Source organism: Strongyloides ratti (genome assembly GCF_001040885.1).
Source record: "Strongyloides ratti genome assembly S_ratti_ED321, chromosome : 2".
NCBI classification, from domain to species: domain Eukaryota; kingdom Metazoa; phylum Nematoda; class Chromadorea; order Rhabditida; family Strongyloididae; genus Strongyloides; species Strongyloides ratti.
This window is the reverse complement of record NC_037308.1, coordinates 1,254,005-1,269,427: the sequence shown is the minus strand read 5'-3', so window position 1 is coordinate 1,269,427 and position 15,423 is coordinate 1,254,005. Positions and strand designations below refer to the sequence as shown.

At 23.6% G+C, this 15,423-nt stretch overlaps 8 protein-coding genes across 8 annotated transcripts; 3 read left to right on the top strand and 5 right to left on the bottom strand.

The window, feature by feature from the left end:
- Positions 1-125: 125 nt before the first annotated feature.
- Positions 126-2,174, top strand: SRAE_2000037500 (Acetyl-coenzyme A synthetase 2-like, mitochondrial; the record flags this gene model as incomplete). Its single annotated transcript, XM_024651198.1, has 1 exon — positions 126-2,174. One exon carries the CDS (start codon positions 126-128, stop codon positions 2,172-2,174), a length of 2,049 nt encoding a protein of 682 aa, XP_024504899.1.
- A 1,165-nt stretch (positions 2,175-3,339) lies between these two features.
- SRAE_2000037400 (A-kinase anchor protein 10, mitochondrial) lies at positions 3,340-4,799 on the bottom strand (the record flags this gene model as incomplete). Its single annotated transcript, XM_024651197.1, has 4 exons — positions 3,340-3,565; positions 3,610-4,483; positions 4,528-4,695; positions 4,754-4,799. 4 exons carry the CDS (start codon positions 4,797-4,799, stop codon positions 3,340-3,342), a joined length of 1,314 nt encoding a protein of 437 aa, XP_024504898.1.
- A 392-nt stretch (positions 4,800-5,191) lies between these two features.
- SRAE_2000037300 (E2F-associated phosphoprotein) lies at positions 5,192-5,719 on the bottom strand (the record flags this gene model as incomplete). Its single annotated transcript, XM_024651195.1, has 1 exon — positions 5,192-5,719. One exon carries the CDS (start codon positions 5,717-5,719, stop codon positions 5,192-5,194), a length of 528 nt encoding a protein of 175 aa, XP_024504897.1.
- Positions 5,720-5,877: 158 nt separating this feature from the next.
- On the bottom strand, positions 5,878-6,406 carry SRAE_2000037200 (60S ribosomal protein L21; the record flags this gene model as incomplete). The annotated part of the gene is made up of 2 exons (XM_024651194.1): positions 5,878-5,964; positions 6,011-6,406. 2 exons carry the CDS (start codon positions 6,404-6,406, stop codon positions 5,878-5,880), a joined length of 483 nt encoding a protein of 160 aa, XP_024504896.1.
- Positions 6,407-6,897: 491 nt separating this feature from the next.
- On the top strand, positions 6,898-7,142 carry SRAE_2000037100 (Cytochrome b-c1 complex subunit 9 family-containing protein; the record flags this gene model as incomplete). The annotated part of the gene is made up of 2 exons (XM_024651193.1): positions 6,898-7,029; positions 7,074-7,142. The coding sequence occupies 2 exons, from the start codon at positions 6,898-6,900 to the stop codon at positions 7,140-7,142; spliced, it is 201 nt and encodes a 66-aa protein (XP_024504895.1).
- Positions 7,143-7,295: 153 nt separating this feature from the next.
- On the bottom strand, positions 7,296-8,543 carry SRAE_2000037000 (Protein-tyrosine phosphatase, receptor/non-receptor type domain and Protein-tyrosine/Dual specificity phosphatase domain and Protein-tyrosine phosphatase, catalytic domain-containing protein; the record flags this gene model as incomplete). Its single annotated transcript, XM_024651192.1, has 1 exon — positions 7,296-8,543. The coding sequence occupies one exon, from the start codon at positions 8,541-8,543 to the stop codon at positions 7,296-7,298; it is 1,248 nt and encodes a 415-aa protein (XP_024504894.1).
- Positions 8,544-12,254: 3,711 nt separating this feature from the next.
- Positions 12,255-12,467, bottom strand: SRAE_2000036950 (40S ribosomal protein S29; the record flags this gene model as incomplete). Its single annotated transcript, XM_024651191.1, has 2 exons — positions 12,255-12,263; positions 12,306-12,467. The coding sequence occupies 2 exons, from the start codon at positions 12,465-12,467 to the stop codon at positions 12,255-12,257; spliced, it is 171 nt and encodes a 56-aa protein (XP_024504893.1).
- Positions 12,468-12,805: 338 nt separating this feature from the next.
- On the top strand, positions 12,806-13,760 carry SRAE_2000036900 (Polyprenol reductase; the record flags this gene model as incomplete). Its single annotated transcript, XM_024651190.1, has 4 exons — positions 12,806-12,987; positions 13,032-13,223; positions 13,479-13,590; positions 13,632-13,760. The coding sequence occupies 4 exons, from the start codon at positions 12,806-12,808 to the stop codon at positions 13,758-13,760; spliced, it is 615 nt and encodes a 204-aa protein (XP_024504892.1).
- Between the last annotated feature and the right edge of the window lie 1,663 nt (positions 13,761-15,423).

The window sequence follows — 15,423 nt, the reverse complement described above, 5'->3', positions numbered from 1 at the left end:
AAATATTTAAATAAATTTTTTAAATTATAAAATTACGCAATTTTTTTATTTATGAAAATTATTTAATTTGTTTTTTTTTGTAATAACTTATTTAATTAATGACTACTTTTAGATAACTACTAACAATGTCCGACTGTAAGGTCAAATTTGATTTAGATGGTTCTAAGGGAAATAACTTGTTTCCGCCACCTAGTTCCTTGTCTGCTTCTGCTCACATTAAAAACATCCAAACATACCATGAGAGATATCGTTCAAGTTTAAATGAAAGTGATAAATTCTGGAGAAATGTTGCATCTGAACTTTACTTTGAAAAAATGACAGATAATGGATTAGAGTGGAATTTTAATAGGGAAAAAGGAAGAATATTTGTAAATTTTATGAAAGGTTCTAGAACCAATATTGCTTACAATTGTTTAGAAAGAAATATTAATCGTGGTTTGGGAAATAAAATAGCTTTCAAATTTGAAGGTAATGAACCTGGCGATGAAGATTCAATTACTTACAAAGAACTTCTTGAAAAAGTAATTGCTTTTTCAGCTGTTTTAAGAAGTAAGGGTGTAAAAAAAGGAGATGTTGTTGCAATTTATCTTCCAATGTCATTTGAATTACCTATTGCTATGTTAGCCTGTGCACGTATTGGGGCTATCCATTCAATCGTTTTTGCAGGATTTTCAAGTGAATCACTTGCAAACAGAATAATTCATTGTAAATCAAAGATCTTAATTACTGCTGATGCTTTTTATAGATCAAATAAATTAATTGATTTAAGAGCTCTTGCAGTTACAGCAGTTAAAATTTGTGAAAAAAGTAACTACAAAATTGACAGTATGATTGTTGTAAATCATTCTGATAAAATTACTATTCCTAATGGTGCTCCTCAACCATCAACCTCTGCTGGTCCACTAGATATTGAATGTTCATGGGACTCAGAACTTAAACAAGCTTATGGAATTGAGAGTCCTGTTGAATGGATGGATTCAGAGGATCCATCATTTATTTTGTATACCTCAGGATCAACTGGTTCCCCAAAAGGTATTGTTCATACAACAGCTGGATACATGACATATGCTTACTATACTTGTAAAATTACATTTGATTCACAAGATGATGATATGTATTGGTGCACAGCTGATTGTGGATGGATTACGGGACATTCTTATGTTGTATATGGTCCTCTAATGAATGGAATGTCATCAATAATCTTTGAAGGAATTCCAACATATCCAGATGCTGGAAGAATGTGGAATATAGTTGAAAAATATGGTGTTACAAAGCTTTACACAGCACCAACTGCTGTAAGATGTTTAATGGGATTTGGTAATGAAATTGTGAAGAAATATAATCGTTCATCATTAAAAATTATTGGAAGTGTAGGTGAACCAATTAATCCATCTGCATGGGAATGGCTTTATTATGTTGTTGGAGAAAAAAGGGCTGCTGTTGTTGATACTTATTGGCAAACTGAAACAGGAGGACATGTTATTGTACCTGTTCCTGGAGCAGTTCCAACAAAACCTGGTTCCGCAACTTTACCTTTCTTTGGAGTTGTACCCTGTATTTTGGATAACGATGGTGCTTTAATGGAAGGTCCTGGTGAAGGAAATTTGTGTTTCTCACAACCATGGCCAGGTATAAGTAGATCATGTTGGGATGATCACGAAAGATGGGAAAAAACATACTTTTCCTCTTTCAAAGGATATTACTTTACAGGAGATGGTTGTAGAAGAGACGAGGATGGATATCATTGGGTTACAGGAAGAGTTGATGATCTCATGAATGTCTCAGGTCATTTACTTAGTACAGCTGAAATTGAATCAGCATTAGTGGAACATCCTGGTGTTTCTGAAGCTGCTGTCGTAGCTGCTCCTCATAATATAAAAGGAAATTTCCCATATGCTTTTGTAACAATGCTAGAAGGAACCAAACTTACACCAACTATTGTTAATGAACTTAAATTGACTGTACGTAGAAAAATCGGTGCTATTGCAGTTCCAGATGTTGTTCAAGAAGCTCCAGGACTTCCAAAAACTCGTTCTGGCAAAATTACACGTAGAATTCTTCGCAAGATTGCCGAAGGTGATGTCAATGCTGACTTTGGTGATACTACCACTCTTGTCGATGAATCTGTCATAACTAAGCTTATTAATAATAGACCTGAGAGTAAGACTGGATAATGTCCTAATATATTATAATAGGCGAGATTTGACCTAATAAATTTTTTTCAATTTTTCTTTTGTATTTATTTTGTATAGGCTTAATTTTAGCTGTAAAATTCTTATATAATATATAACCCAATAATTAATCACTGAAAATTTTAAAAATTTTTGGTAAACTTGTATGATAAAAAAAATTGTGATGATTAAAAAGGCTACAATAATTTTGACAAAAGTTACATTTTTTTTAGAGGTAGTTCAGCAAAAAGATCAAAAATGGCATGTGTTGCAAGATGATCTTTATTAAAAATTTTTAAATATAATTTTATCCAAAAGTAAAAAGTGGTCAAAAAAAATTTCTTATATTATTCTTTTAGAAAAGTAAATTTTTAAAGGAAAATTAAAAAAAAAAATTTTAATTATTATTTAAAAAATTTATAAATAAATAATTATTAACTTTTTATATTGATAATCAAACTTCCATTCTAAATGTATTTACTATATTTTAAAAACATGTAAAGAAATTTTAACAATTTTTATTAAACTTTTATTTTTGAACAAAGAAAAGAAACAAATTTATAAAATAAAACTTTTTTATATATTTTAAAGTCATTATTTAAATTAATAATCTTAATATAAATATTTTCTATAATAAAAATAAAAACATTTAAGTTTAGAAATAAAAAAAATAATAAAATATATAAAATGATGAGTAAGAATTTTTAATAATGTTAATTAGAGTGACTAAAATAATATATTATATAGAATGGTTTAAAAAAATTTATATGAAAGATAAAAAACATTATTTTTAAAACTCTTACAATCACAAGATAAAAAATTTTTTTTTGTGATAAACATCTTAAAAACTTTATAAAACCGTTCTTAAATATAACATATATCTATAAAGCATATGGATGTGATAATAATAAAAATATTTACCAGAAAAATTATTAATAGAAAAAGTATATTGTTAAAATTTATTGATAAATATAGGCAAATTTACTATATTTTTAATTATTAACTAATAAAAATGGAATGATAGTATATTATTTTTTAATAAGATTATTAAATTTATAAAGTATAGAAAATTCTTCAAACTTTTTATTATTTTTTTTTAATTTTTCTAAAAACTCGTTGGTAAAAAGGCACTAACTTTGAAAATATGTTTAATTAATTTTTTTATAAATTATGCTTCAGAAACTCCGTTATTAATCATATTTTGTATATCATTAATTATTAATTGAGCCACTTGATCAGCTACTAATGATTCTTTTTTAGCGCTTGAACTAAGTAAATTCTCAATTTTTTGTTTAATTTTATTTGGAACATGAGTTGGTGAAGAATTAAGAATTGTAGAATCATATAATGGGCTATACCTTCCATATTCATCAACTTTTCCTAAAGAATATTCTCTAAAATAAAAGATTAATTTCTTTTAAAATTTTTAGCTACTAACTTAATTTTCTTTTTTCTTGGTGTTAAAGGACAACTATTAGTTATGACACTTGAAGTTGCATTACTGTTAAGAGAAATACTGTCATCATCTTGAAATGTACCTTTTTTATTAATATAGTCAATATTTATAAAATTTGTATTTCCATGATTCGAAACATCATTCATCATATCAATCGTATATTTTAATTCCTTTTTTAATCTAGAAAAAAATAAACTTTCTCTATATTGTGGGATACTTTTAACTTGTAACAATTTCTTTGCTAAATCATATGGAACTTTAAAACATTCTTTTGAAGGTTTTCCATGTAAGCTACAAATTTGTTGTTCAACCTGAACACGAACAGAATCTCCAAAATTTAATGCTTCTATAGCTTGCATAGAAATATATTTTTCATAAATTATCATAGCATCTTCCATCTGACTTTTATCATCTACACAATTATTATAGTCTTCTAAAAAAGAATTAACAGCAATTATAAATTCTAAATATTTTCTATCATTTTCAGTGTCTAAATATTCAATGAAATTGCATAATAATTGATCAATGTTAAAAACATCAGCTAATGAAAAAGGAGAATCATTTAAACATTCTATTAAATAAGATTTGTAGTAAACAGATGATAAAAATGAATCTAAATACCGTTTATTAATGACTTCCTTTACCCTTAAAACTGCATCTTTATAAAGAAAATTTGTTATTGTTTTATTATTTAATGCATTTTTAATTCCTTCAATAGTTGATTCATTAAAAAGTGAAATAATTGATTTTGAGGAAAAATATAATTCATATATATAAAAAGCTTCTTGATAAGATGGTGGAGTGACTTCAGAAAATGATTTAGTATGAATTAAAAATTTAATATAATTTAAATGATCTAAAAATTATTTAAAAAAAATAAAAAATAATAATTAAACATACTTATATTTTCCATATATTGTATTAAATAAGACATTGCTTGTGGATTACTTAATATACTCTCTAATGATCCAACAGCAATGTTAACTTTATCAACAAAATCTTCATTTAATAAAGGTGATAAACTTCTTGGATTTTCTTTTTCCACATTTAAAGCATATTTACAATCATCTTAAATTATTTAAACCATTAAAATTTTATAAAATATTGATTATAATTAATTACTTACCGTTATTTTTTAAAAAATGTTTTCGTATATTAGTTAATTTGTTCATTATATATAAAAAATTTTACAAAATAATTAAAAACAAAATTTAGTAAAAAACCATTATTCAAAATTGAATATTTTGAGTTATTACAAAAATTTGGAGATACAATTAGTACTAAATATCAAAGTAATGGTTGATGCGCAATAATATACACTGTTAACCAAAGACAACTACTTTGAAGTTAAAGAAACTTTCGCGACGAAAAGACTGCCAACGAACATATATGACATAAAAAAGAATTTAAACTTTTCTTTCTTTTATAAATCAAGTATTTTTTTTATTTTTGTTTAATGTGAAAAAAAAGATATTACATGGAGTTTGGAATACTAAAATATGTACAACGGTAATATGTTTGAGGTCATTTCATTTTAAAAACATTATATATCTATGATTTTTTTTTAATAACCTGTTACAACTTCAAAAAAATGATATACTTCTTCATTATCATATACACCAATTTGATGTTTACAGCAAGCACAATTTACTGGATAAAAAATATCATCCATAGAGGCGTTTTCAGGAATTTCTGTAGACATAGTGTTAGAAATTTTTTTACCAGTTAGTGGAAAAAAGAGTTTTTTATCAAAATCAATCGTCACTGACTGTGCAAACATTGCACGATACTGATTTTTATAAGTTTCATGACGTTGAGATTCATAACACACTATTGTTAGACAAGAAGGACAAGATAGAACAGCATCTGTTTTAAAATCTGATTTTTCATATGGATCATCTGAATTGCTTAGAGAATCAACCTTATCACTCTCTTCAACTTCACATTTTAATCCTTTTTGTTTTTTTAATTTATCATTAACCCATTTTTCATTTAAATCATCTTCTAAAGCACAATAGAAATCAATATCAGATTCTACTGCATCTTTAGTAATAGATTTAATATTATCAATCAAAGGATTCTCTTCATTCATTGTATTCCTAAGAAAAAACTTTATGATTATTAAGAAAAAAACAAATATAAAGAAATTGTTGAATAACAAATTTTTATGTCACCCATTAAATAAAGGTAACTTAGTAAATTTTTTATTTTTAACAATGACAAACAATAACAAATCCCTCTCGGAAAAGTTTAAGCATCAATTTCAAATTTAACTGGAGTCAAAACGGTTGGAGCTTGTTTAACTTTAACGAAATGTCCGGGTCTTGGTTGAGCGGCCTTAAAATTATTTTTTTTAATAAATAAAAAAATAAAAAAAACTTACATGTCTTTTAAGTTCAACCCATGGTTGTTTTCCTTCTTTAACTGCTTGCTTGATGACATCGTTCTTCTTAACACGGTCAAGGAATTCATGGCGAGACTTTGATTGTCTGACATGCTCAATTCTAACGTTGATTCTTTTTGGAATAATTCTTGTACGAACACGTTTGTTTATAATAATACCAACAGCACGTTTAGTTACATTGAAAACTCTTCCAGTTTTTCCATGGTAGACTTTGTATGGCATACCACCTTGGAAAGCTCCGTTTCCTTTTACAGTTACAATATCTCCACGTTTGTATTGAGTATAGTAAGTGGACATGTGTTCGGTACCATGCTTACGGAAATCACGGGCAAACATGTAACGAGTACCACGACGGAGACCTTTAGTGTTGGTCATTTTGATACTTTAAACCTTAAAAATATTTAGTGAAGTATAAAATAATTGTAAAATAAATTGAAATAAAGTATAAAAAAAACAATTAAAAATATTATTAAATTATATTTTTAATTTACAAAAAACGTAATATTAGAATAAAACAATATATTTAAAAAAAACTAATAGTAAAAAACAAGATGAAAACATTGAAATATAGAAACCCCTGTAATTTAAAAAAATTTTAAAAGATCTTTTCATAGTAAAGTAATGATATATTAAAATGATACTCAGTGAACAATACCCAGTCAGAATATCGCGACAAGAATGTTGATTTTAACAATTGGTATTCTATTACTCATCGTTAATTTGTTTTTTACTAAAGTAAACTACTTTCTATCTGGTATTATTTTTGCTTTTTAAATCATAGATTTTCTGCTACACTTTTTTTTATACATTTCTAGTGTATAAAACGATCCTTAAAGTTATAAATATAGAACTTTTATTTACAGAAAATGTCTGCTTTGCCAAGCATTATTTACAAAACATTTACAAAGAGATTTTCTACAATTCTTCTTGGAGCAACTGGAACAGTTTTTGTTTTTGACTTAGTTTTCAATAAAGCTACTGATGCTTACTGGGAAAAAGTAAGAACTATTTTTTAAAGTTTGTTCTCATATATGTTTTTTAGAGAAATCAAGGAAAACTTTGGAAAGATGTAGAACCATTGGTTCTTGCAAGAATTGCCGCTGAAGAATAGGAATTATTAATATCACGACTTTCAAAAAAACATAGATTTTGTGATGTCCTCTTTTTTTTTCTAGAATAAACGATAAATTAAATAATTTTTATTTTATAACATTAAAAAATGGTATGTGCAATAAGAATTGATTTCCACAATAACTTAAATTGACTAATTATGTTGGTCATACTTTTCATCATATTCTCGGAAGAACTTTTGTAATTCTGGTGATTCACGAATTTTTCCTTCCTTAAGTAGGTGATTTAGTAAAAGACGATGTGTATAAAGATACTGCATTGGAGTTTGAACAGACATTACACGTTGTTTTCTAATTGCTTCGAGGACATTGGCAGGTGTTTCTTTCATTATATCTCCGTTGTTTATTTTTTCAAGTAAATTTTCTAAGAATACCACAGTTCCCGTTCTTCCTATTCCAGCACTACAATGAACAATAATTGGTTTTTCAGAAATTCTCATATTATCTAAAGCATAAAATATTGTCTCAGATAAAAGTGGCACCTTTCGATCAGGCCATGAAACATATTGCCAATGTTTAACAGTCTTTTTTAGCAAATCGTCTTCATAGATTTTAAGCACACAAACTCTCAAACCATATTCTGTTGGATGTTCCTCAAGTCCTGAATTTTCAATAGTTAATTTATTGATAACTAATTTTTGTCCAACTTCTCCTGGATAATAAGGATGGCATTTCTCACGACCTTCTTCAACGATGTGACACAACATAAAAATATATTCAGATTCTTCTTGAAGGACCATTTTCCAGAAATGTTCTGTCGTCTGTTCTAATGGAGCTTGACAACAGATAAATCGTTTATTATTACTAGGTGTTGAAACATAATTTGCATGAATATAGTCATTTTCCTCGTCTTCTAATATAATTCGTGTTGCATCTTTTAAGACAATATCCCTATAACGGTTTCGACTCATATTAACAAAATTAAAAAATAATTCTAAATCAACATCTTCAATACCATAATTTAAAGAGTAAAATTCTTCCAAAATTTCATCAACACCTTTATCAACAATATCCTTTGCCAATTTTTCGCAAACTTCAGACCAACCAACATTTCCATTAATTTGTTTGGTAGCTTCAGTTGATACAGAACCTAATACATCACTAGAAATTGTTGAATCAGCATTGTTTTCACAATCTAATACTTTGTCTATTTCTGTTTTAGTGTCTATATCATTAACCTCATTTGTGGTTTGGGAATAAATGTTTGATGATGATTCAGGCACAGCTATTTTAATATCATTAGTTAATTCTGAATTAAGACATGGAATTTTTCTTGGAACTACATCTTGTTCCTGAATCTTATCAGAACTAGGTATTTCTGTTAGTTGACTATCTTGTTTTCCATTTTCATTAGTAGATGTTTCTAGTTCTTTACAATCCATAACTGTTAAAGAAGCAAAACTTCGGATTGGTAAAATAAGTGATTTCAATTTAGATAGAATTTTGATTAATAAAATTGCTTTAGATGCAACAATAATATCTTTAAAATTCAATCTAAAAAAAAGAATTAATAATATATGATGAAAATGGTAGAAAAAAATAATCATCCATGCACGTTTAAACTACAATTTAAACTGGTAGTGTGGGTAAAATAACAAATAAAAATATTATTCCAAACGCTAATCGTGTCGGGTGACATCATTTGATGGCAAATGCCATAAAATCTCTATATATAAAACTACGAGGTTGAAAATTGTGTAGAGGAAAAAAAAAACTTTACTTTAAAACTAAACTTTTTTTTTAAATTTCCATATAATAATTATTCCAAAGATAAATGCGTTAAGAAGTATTTATAAAAAAAAATATTTAACATTTGTAAGGATCTTCCCAAATGACATGAATAAAATTCATATATGATAATATTTCCCCTTTTTAATTCTTTAAATATTATTTTTAAGACTAAACAGTTTATTCAAATTGTTATGATGTTTTTTAAAAAAAAAATTATATAATGTTGGCTTTTTTTTTATTAATATTATATTAAAATATCTTGTCAATAAACTGAATAAAAACTGTTTTAACATAAATAAAAATTAAATAATATTTTTTTTTAATATCTTATAAACACAAAAATAAATAAAATATTAGAATATGGTAAATGTATTTAATATAAAGTTTAAAACGTTAACATATAATCTGAATATTGAAACATAAAAATTGAATTTAATTGTGTTTTAGATAGATATATAGCAATTATTTAAATAAAATTAAGATTGAAAAGTATTTGAAGTATTTGTAATCAAGCTATTATTTTATATTTATCTATGACACTATGTTTAATTAGAAGACCACAAAAGTTATCTATAAACTAAGTGTATTTGGTTAGAAAATAATTGTAAAATTTATACAATGACATTTTATACTCTTAAATCCTCAATATAAACAAAAAAAATCCAGAAAAATTGCAGAAATGCTTTACAAATGTGATAAATCTGTCAACAGAAATAAAATTACCGAAGATTGCGTTATGAACTTTTTTAAATAATATATTGACAAAGAAAAATACTATTTTATTGAATTTTAAAATCATTATTTTGTTAGAAAAATCAAACAATTTTTTTTAGAATAACAAATGAAAAATAATAATTAAGTGTTTTTTTTTAAAAAAACAAACTTTCCTACATAGTACAAATTATTATAAACAAAATAATAAATAAATGTAACTTTGTTATAAATATTTTTAAAAAAAAATTAAATATCAGAAAAAAATTATTAGAAAAAAACCAACAATTTTTGCATATCCAAAAAAAGTACACATATATATATAGTATTTTATGAAAATCAACCTAATAATTTTAAGAAGTTGAATAAAACAAAAACCAACTTATGAGGATCATCCTGTGACGTTATCTTATTGAAAAAAATTATCCAAATTACTTTTACAAGACGAAAAACTATAGAAAATTTTTAATAAATACCAGGATAATATCACTTGAAGTATCTTAACATAAAATTTAGAAATTATCTATGAAAATTATGAATAAAATTTAATTTTATAGAAAAATTAAATATTAGAAAACAGTCAGCTTAACTATATAGAAACTATGCCCATAAAATTTTAAAAAATCATAAGAAAATTGTTCTTTTCTAAAACTGCTCTTTAGCACAAAGTATCTTGAAAATAAATATTTCTAAAGACTTAAAAACGTTCAATTTTCAAACAAAATTCTCTAGATATTGGTATTATTATCAATGTTGTAATTATACATGCAAACATTTTGACATGTGACATTAAACAACATCTGATGACGTGATTTATGTTTAGTTAGTAATTTTGACCGGGCATCATTTTTATCTTCTGATAATTATATTTTTACTTCATATGGAAATAAAATTGTTTTTCAATACGGGTCAAAAATTTAAAATGTAGATTTAATTTTAAATTTAAATGAAAAATTTCATTAAAAGTAATGACATAAGAAGGGTGTTCATAAAAAAAAAGTCATGTTTCAAAGTTAGATATTAATAGACATCAAAATAGGAAAATGTAGAGAGGAAATTATTTATACATATCATTAATCATAATATAAAAATATTTAAGTAAATAGTTTTGGTAAATATATAAATGTTGTATTTGTAAAATACTTAATGATTAAAATAATAGAAATTAACTTTTTGTTGTACTACATACAAACTAATATTAATTCATGTAAAATATTTTTTATTTTGTACAATGTCAAAATCAATCTTTTAAAGAAAAGTGGTGGAGGAAAAAGGATATCATCATAACACGGCTACTCTCTCATCACTATCATTTGACTAAAGCCATGTATACAAATTACGTCGTTTTTTTTATATAAAAAATACTTAACAATAAACATGATTTACTTATTTATATTTTTATCATTTTGGCATTTAAGTTCATGACAATTATTTTTGACCTTTAAAAAATTATGATAAATATTTTTAAATTTAATATTATTATTTTTAACATAAGTTTTTTTTTGCCTATGAAATATATTTTAAATTAGTTCAATAAACTACATCTTTTTTTTTTGATTCTTTAAAAAATATTATTACTAGTTATAAAATAAAAATTTTTTTGTATAGTAAAATGTTGTTAATTTATGGTATTTGTGTCTTTAAGCAAATTTTTTATTTATAGTTAATACAATCTATACTAGTTTCTAGTTTCAGGTTTAGTACACGAGAAACTAATCTTTTAAAATTTGGTAGTAGTCTAGTGCATAAAATTTTTAAAAATGTACTTTTATTGTTAAAAATTTTTTTTTTTTTGAAGAAAGAGTGTTGAATGAAAATAAATTAGAACTTAATCAAAGTATGACGTTCTTCTTAATTTGACGAATTTATAAATATAAATAATATATTTTGATGTTATTTTTAATAGTTATTGAAAACATTGACAATATATGATTATGGATATTTTATCTTCTATCAGATAAATAAAATTATAGTTCAAAATTATTAATATATTCATACGAAGAAATCTTTAAATTCATGAAGTTGTATATAACTAAAAAAAATGTTATCACAAAAAGGATTTTTTCTCTTACCAGAAATTGTTTTTCGTAGTATTAATTAACTTGGTATTGTAACTTATTCAGTTTAAGATTATTTTTAAATTTAAAGTAAATAAAAACAACATCAGTCAATAGAAAGTATGTAATAATTTTTGATATTTTTAAATCTATTTTGAAAAATTATTTATAATGTATTTTTCAATTGACAATTTTATAAAAGAAATGTCTTATTGAATTTTGTTTAATAAACATATTCTATGAATCTTACAGTATATGGAAGGTTTATTTTAATATAAATAAATTAGAAATAAACAATAGTTTTTTTAATTTACGAAGGCAAAAAAACATGAAAAAACTAGGGAAAAAAGTTTCAAAGTATTGTGGAAAGAACACCATTATGAATAGATTCATACCATGTTTAAAAAAAAATAAACCAATATATGTAAATTTTTTATCAACAAATAAAGCGTCAAAAACAAATGATTCACAAATATAATTTAGAAACAAATGTTTTATTGAACAAACAAATAATATAGTCCGACGAAACAAGCAGTTTTTGAAGATAGTTACCAAAACTGACAATAACGATGTTGGATTAGTTTATTCCATAGTTTAATCAAGCTAAAAAAAATAAAATAAATGAATTTAAAAGACAAAACATACTTTTTTGAATCCAATATCGGGAGCGTACTCACGGAAACATCTACGGCACATATCAAGTCCATATTTACGAATAAGACCATGATGTCCGAAGCAAACTCTGCAGGAACGTGATCCTGGTCCGTAATTGCGTGGGCGAGAGAAGTACAAATTTGTATATCCCATAATTAACTAAGAAACCTTAAAAAAGAATTAATAAGTTTAATTTAAAAAGTGTACTCTCGCTCGATAAAAAAAATATAAAAAAATTATTTATAACATGTTTTTTAAAATTTCTTCAGGCTAAAAATTTAGGAAAACTTGATTATAAGGATAAAGAAGAAGTTTGAAATTAAACATAACAAGTTAAAAAATCTGGTAAAATATTATAATAGGGATAATTTTATTCCAAATTCTTTTACGGTACAAATATTATAGTATACAATCTTTCTGTTCAAGACACGCATATTTTTAACAGAATCAAAAGCAATATTGAAATAAAGTTTATGAGATAGGGATATATAATGATACCGGAAAACTTTGTTCAATTTTATTTGTTATTAGTTTCCGTTACATTACTACCGTTAAGTTTTGGAATTTTATTTGATTTAGAAAATGGAATTTTTAAATTTTTAAAGCCGTTAATATTTTATGGTAAAACATTGGAAGAAAAAAATATTTTATCATATTTTTCTGTTCCCAAAAGGTTTGTATTTTTAAATTTTAATAAAAAAAAATAAAATATTTTAGTTCATTTTGTATTTTTTATATAGTGGGAGAAATATTGTCACTTACTTTATTAATTCTTCTTTATTTTACACCCAATATACTTGTTCCAATTATCAAATGGTTATATTTCTTTGGATATTCTAAAGAAATTCAAAGTTATGAAACAACATTACTTATTTTTATTTGCCTTTCTATTCATATTGGTCGTCGATTGTATGAAACAATTTTTATTTCTGTATACTCTCCATCAACAATACATTTATCACATTTTATAATGGGTATTCTACATTATATTTTTCTTCCATTATCTGTCCTGAGTTCATTATCCTTAAAAACTTCAAAAAGTATAGATTTTTTACAAATCATATTTACAGTTTTATTTATATTTTTTAATTATTTACAAAATGGAATAGCAAAAGATTTTGCAAATCTACGTAAAGACAAAAATAATACAATTAAAAATTTTAGTCATAAAGTTTGTTTGAATGGTATTCACAAATTTGTTTGTTGTCCACATTTTTTTTATGAAATTTTAATTTACATTACTTTATATGGAATTGGAAAATCGCAAAATCTTTTGGTATGTTTTTTTAATATAAAATTAATAAAGAAAATTTTTAGTACTTTTTATTGTTTGTTTTAATAAATCAAATGATTGCTGCTAAAACAAATCAAATTTGGTATCGGAAAAAATTTAGTGATAACAGTGAAATTGTTAATAGAAAAGCTTTGATCCCTTTTATTTATTAAAAAAAAAGTTTAATCATTACTTGTAAAATTATATGTTCTTGAAAATTTTATTTTTCAATAATAAAAAATTTATATTAAAAAAGATTATAAGTAAATATATAAATTTTTTGTTAATTTAATATTACTAATTTATTTTATCATTATCATATATTGTAAAATTATTATCTTATTCAAATAAGATATAATAATTAAAGTAAAAACTATTTTCTTATTTATTGTCAACAACATATTAATTTATAATTTATCCATTTATAAATTCATGCTATACATTTAATATAATAAATTGTCATTAATGTCATACATAAATTTTTGTTATCAATATTATTTTTGATGAATTATATAGAAAATAAATTTATAAAATTTTTAATAAATATAAATTTTTCTGTTCTATAATTAAAGAGTACAACTTAATTTTTATTAATTGTCCTTATAGTATAATAAAAATATTTTATTAATTTGTTTATTTAAAAAAAATAATATTAAAACTTATTATTTAAAGATTATTCATCAAATATTACGGAAATATTTAAAGTTATATCTATTTTAAATTTACTGATTAGATTATATGAAGCTTTTTAAATACATTTCATTGTTATCTTAATAACAATCTAGCAAATTTAAAATTGTCTCGTATGATATAGAGAAGATAAACATAAACTTAAACAAATTATATATAGCTAATCTTACTTTATTATTTATATGTCAATGAATATTCTGTCATCATCTAGTAATTATAAATGTACCATTTAATTATAATTTTAATAAATTAAAGATACAATATTATAGTTGGATAAAATTTTTGTTTATATGATTAATATGTTTCACGTTACTCCCTGTTATTTTATATAAATGTCTTTACTCTTATCATTAAAAGTTCATTTACACAATTTCCTTATCAAATTAAAAACGTCATCTTGGTAAATCCCAATGTTCGGTTAAATAATAAAAATAATTTTAAGCTTATTTATAATACTCTCGATGTCTTTTTTATATTTTTCTATATTCTTCAGTCATCTTTGTCACATTCTTTACTTTCTTGATAGATTATTTCTTGTCACTTGTAAACCATATATATTTATTCAACATTCATCTGATATGAAACTATATTTTCTTTTTATACATTTGTTAAGGGCACTTTGTTAGAAAAATTCAAATATCTCAATTGTTATAACATTAAAAAGATAAGAGACTATCTTTTCCTATACATTTATAACATTTTATACAATAAAATAAAATAGAAATTATATATAAAAATTAGTATAGTGTGGTAAAGTAAATAAGCAAAAAATTAAAATAATTATTTAGATTTTAATCTTATTTTATCAAAATCTTTTAATTTTTAACATTACAAATTATATAATTTATATTTACTTAATTTCATTGTATTATAAGAATATCATGAAAATTTCTTATTATTTTAAATTAAAAGAATATTGGATGTAATATAAGATAAAATTATTAATAAAAAGTTATTTGATACGTAGTATTTTTAATTGTATTAAAAAAAATGAGTTAAAAATATATAAAATTAATTAAATATAAAAAATAAGATTTTGTAAAAAAAATTTTATTGTTTATTAATTTTGTCAATCTATCTATTGTTAATATCTTTACATTTTTCTTTTTTGTATACCCTATACAGTAGTATTATATATATATATAT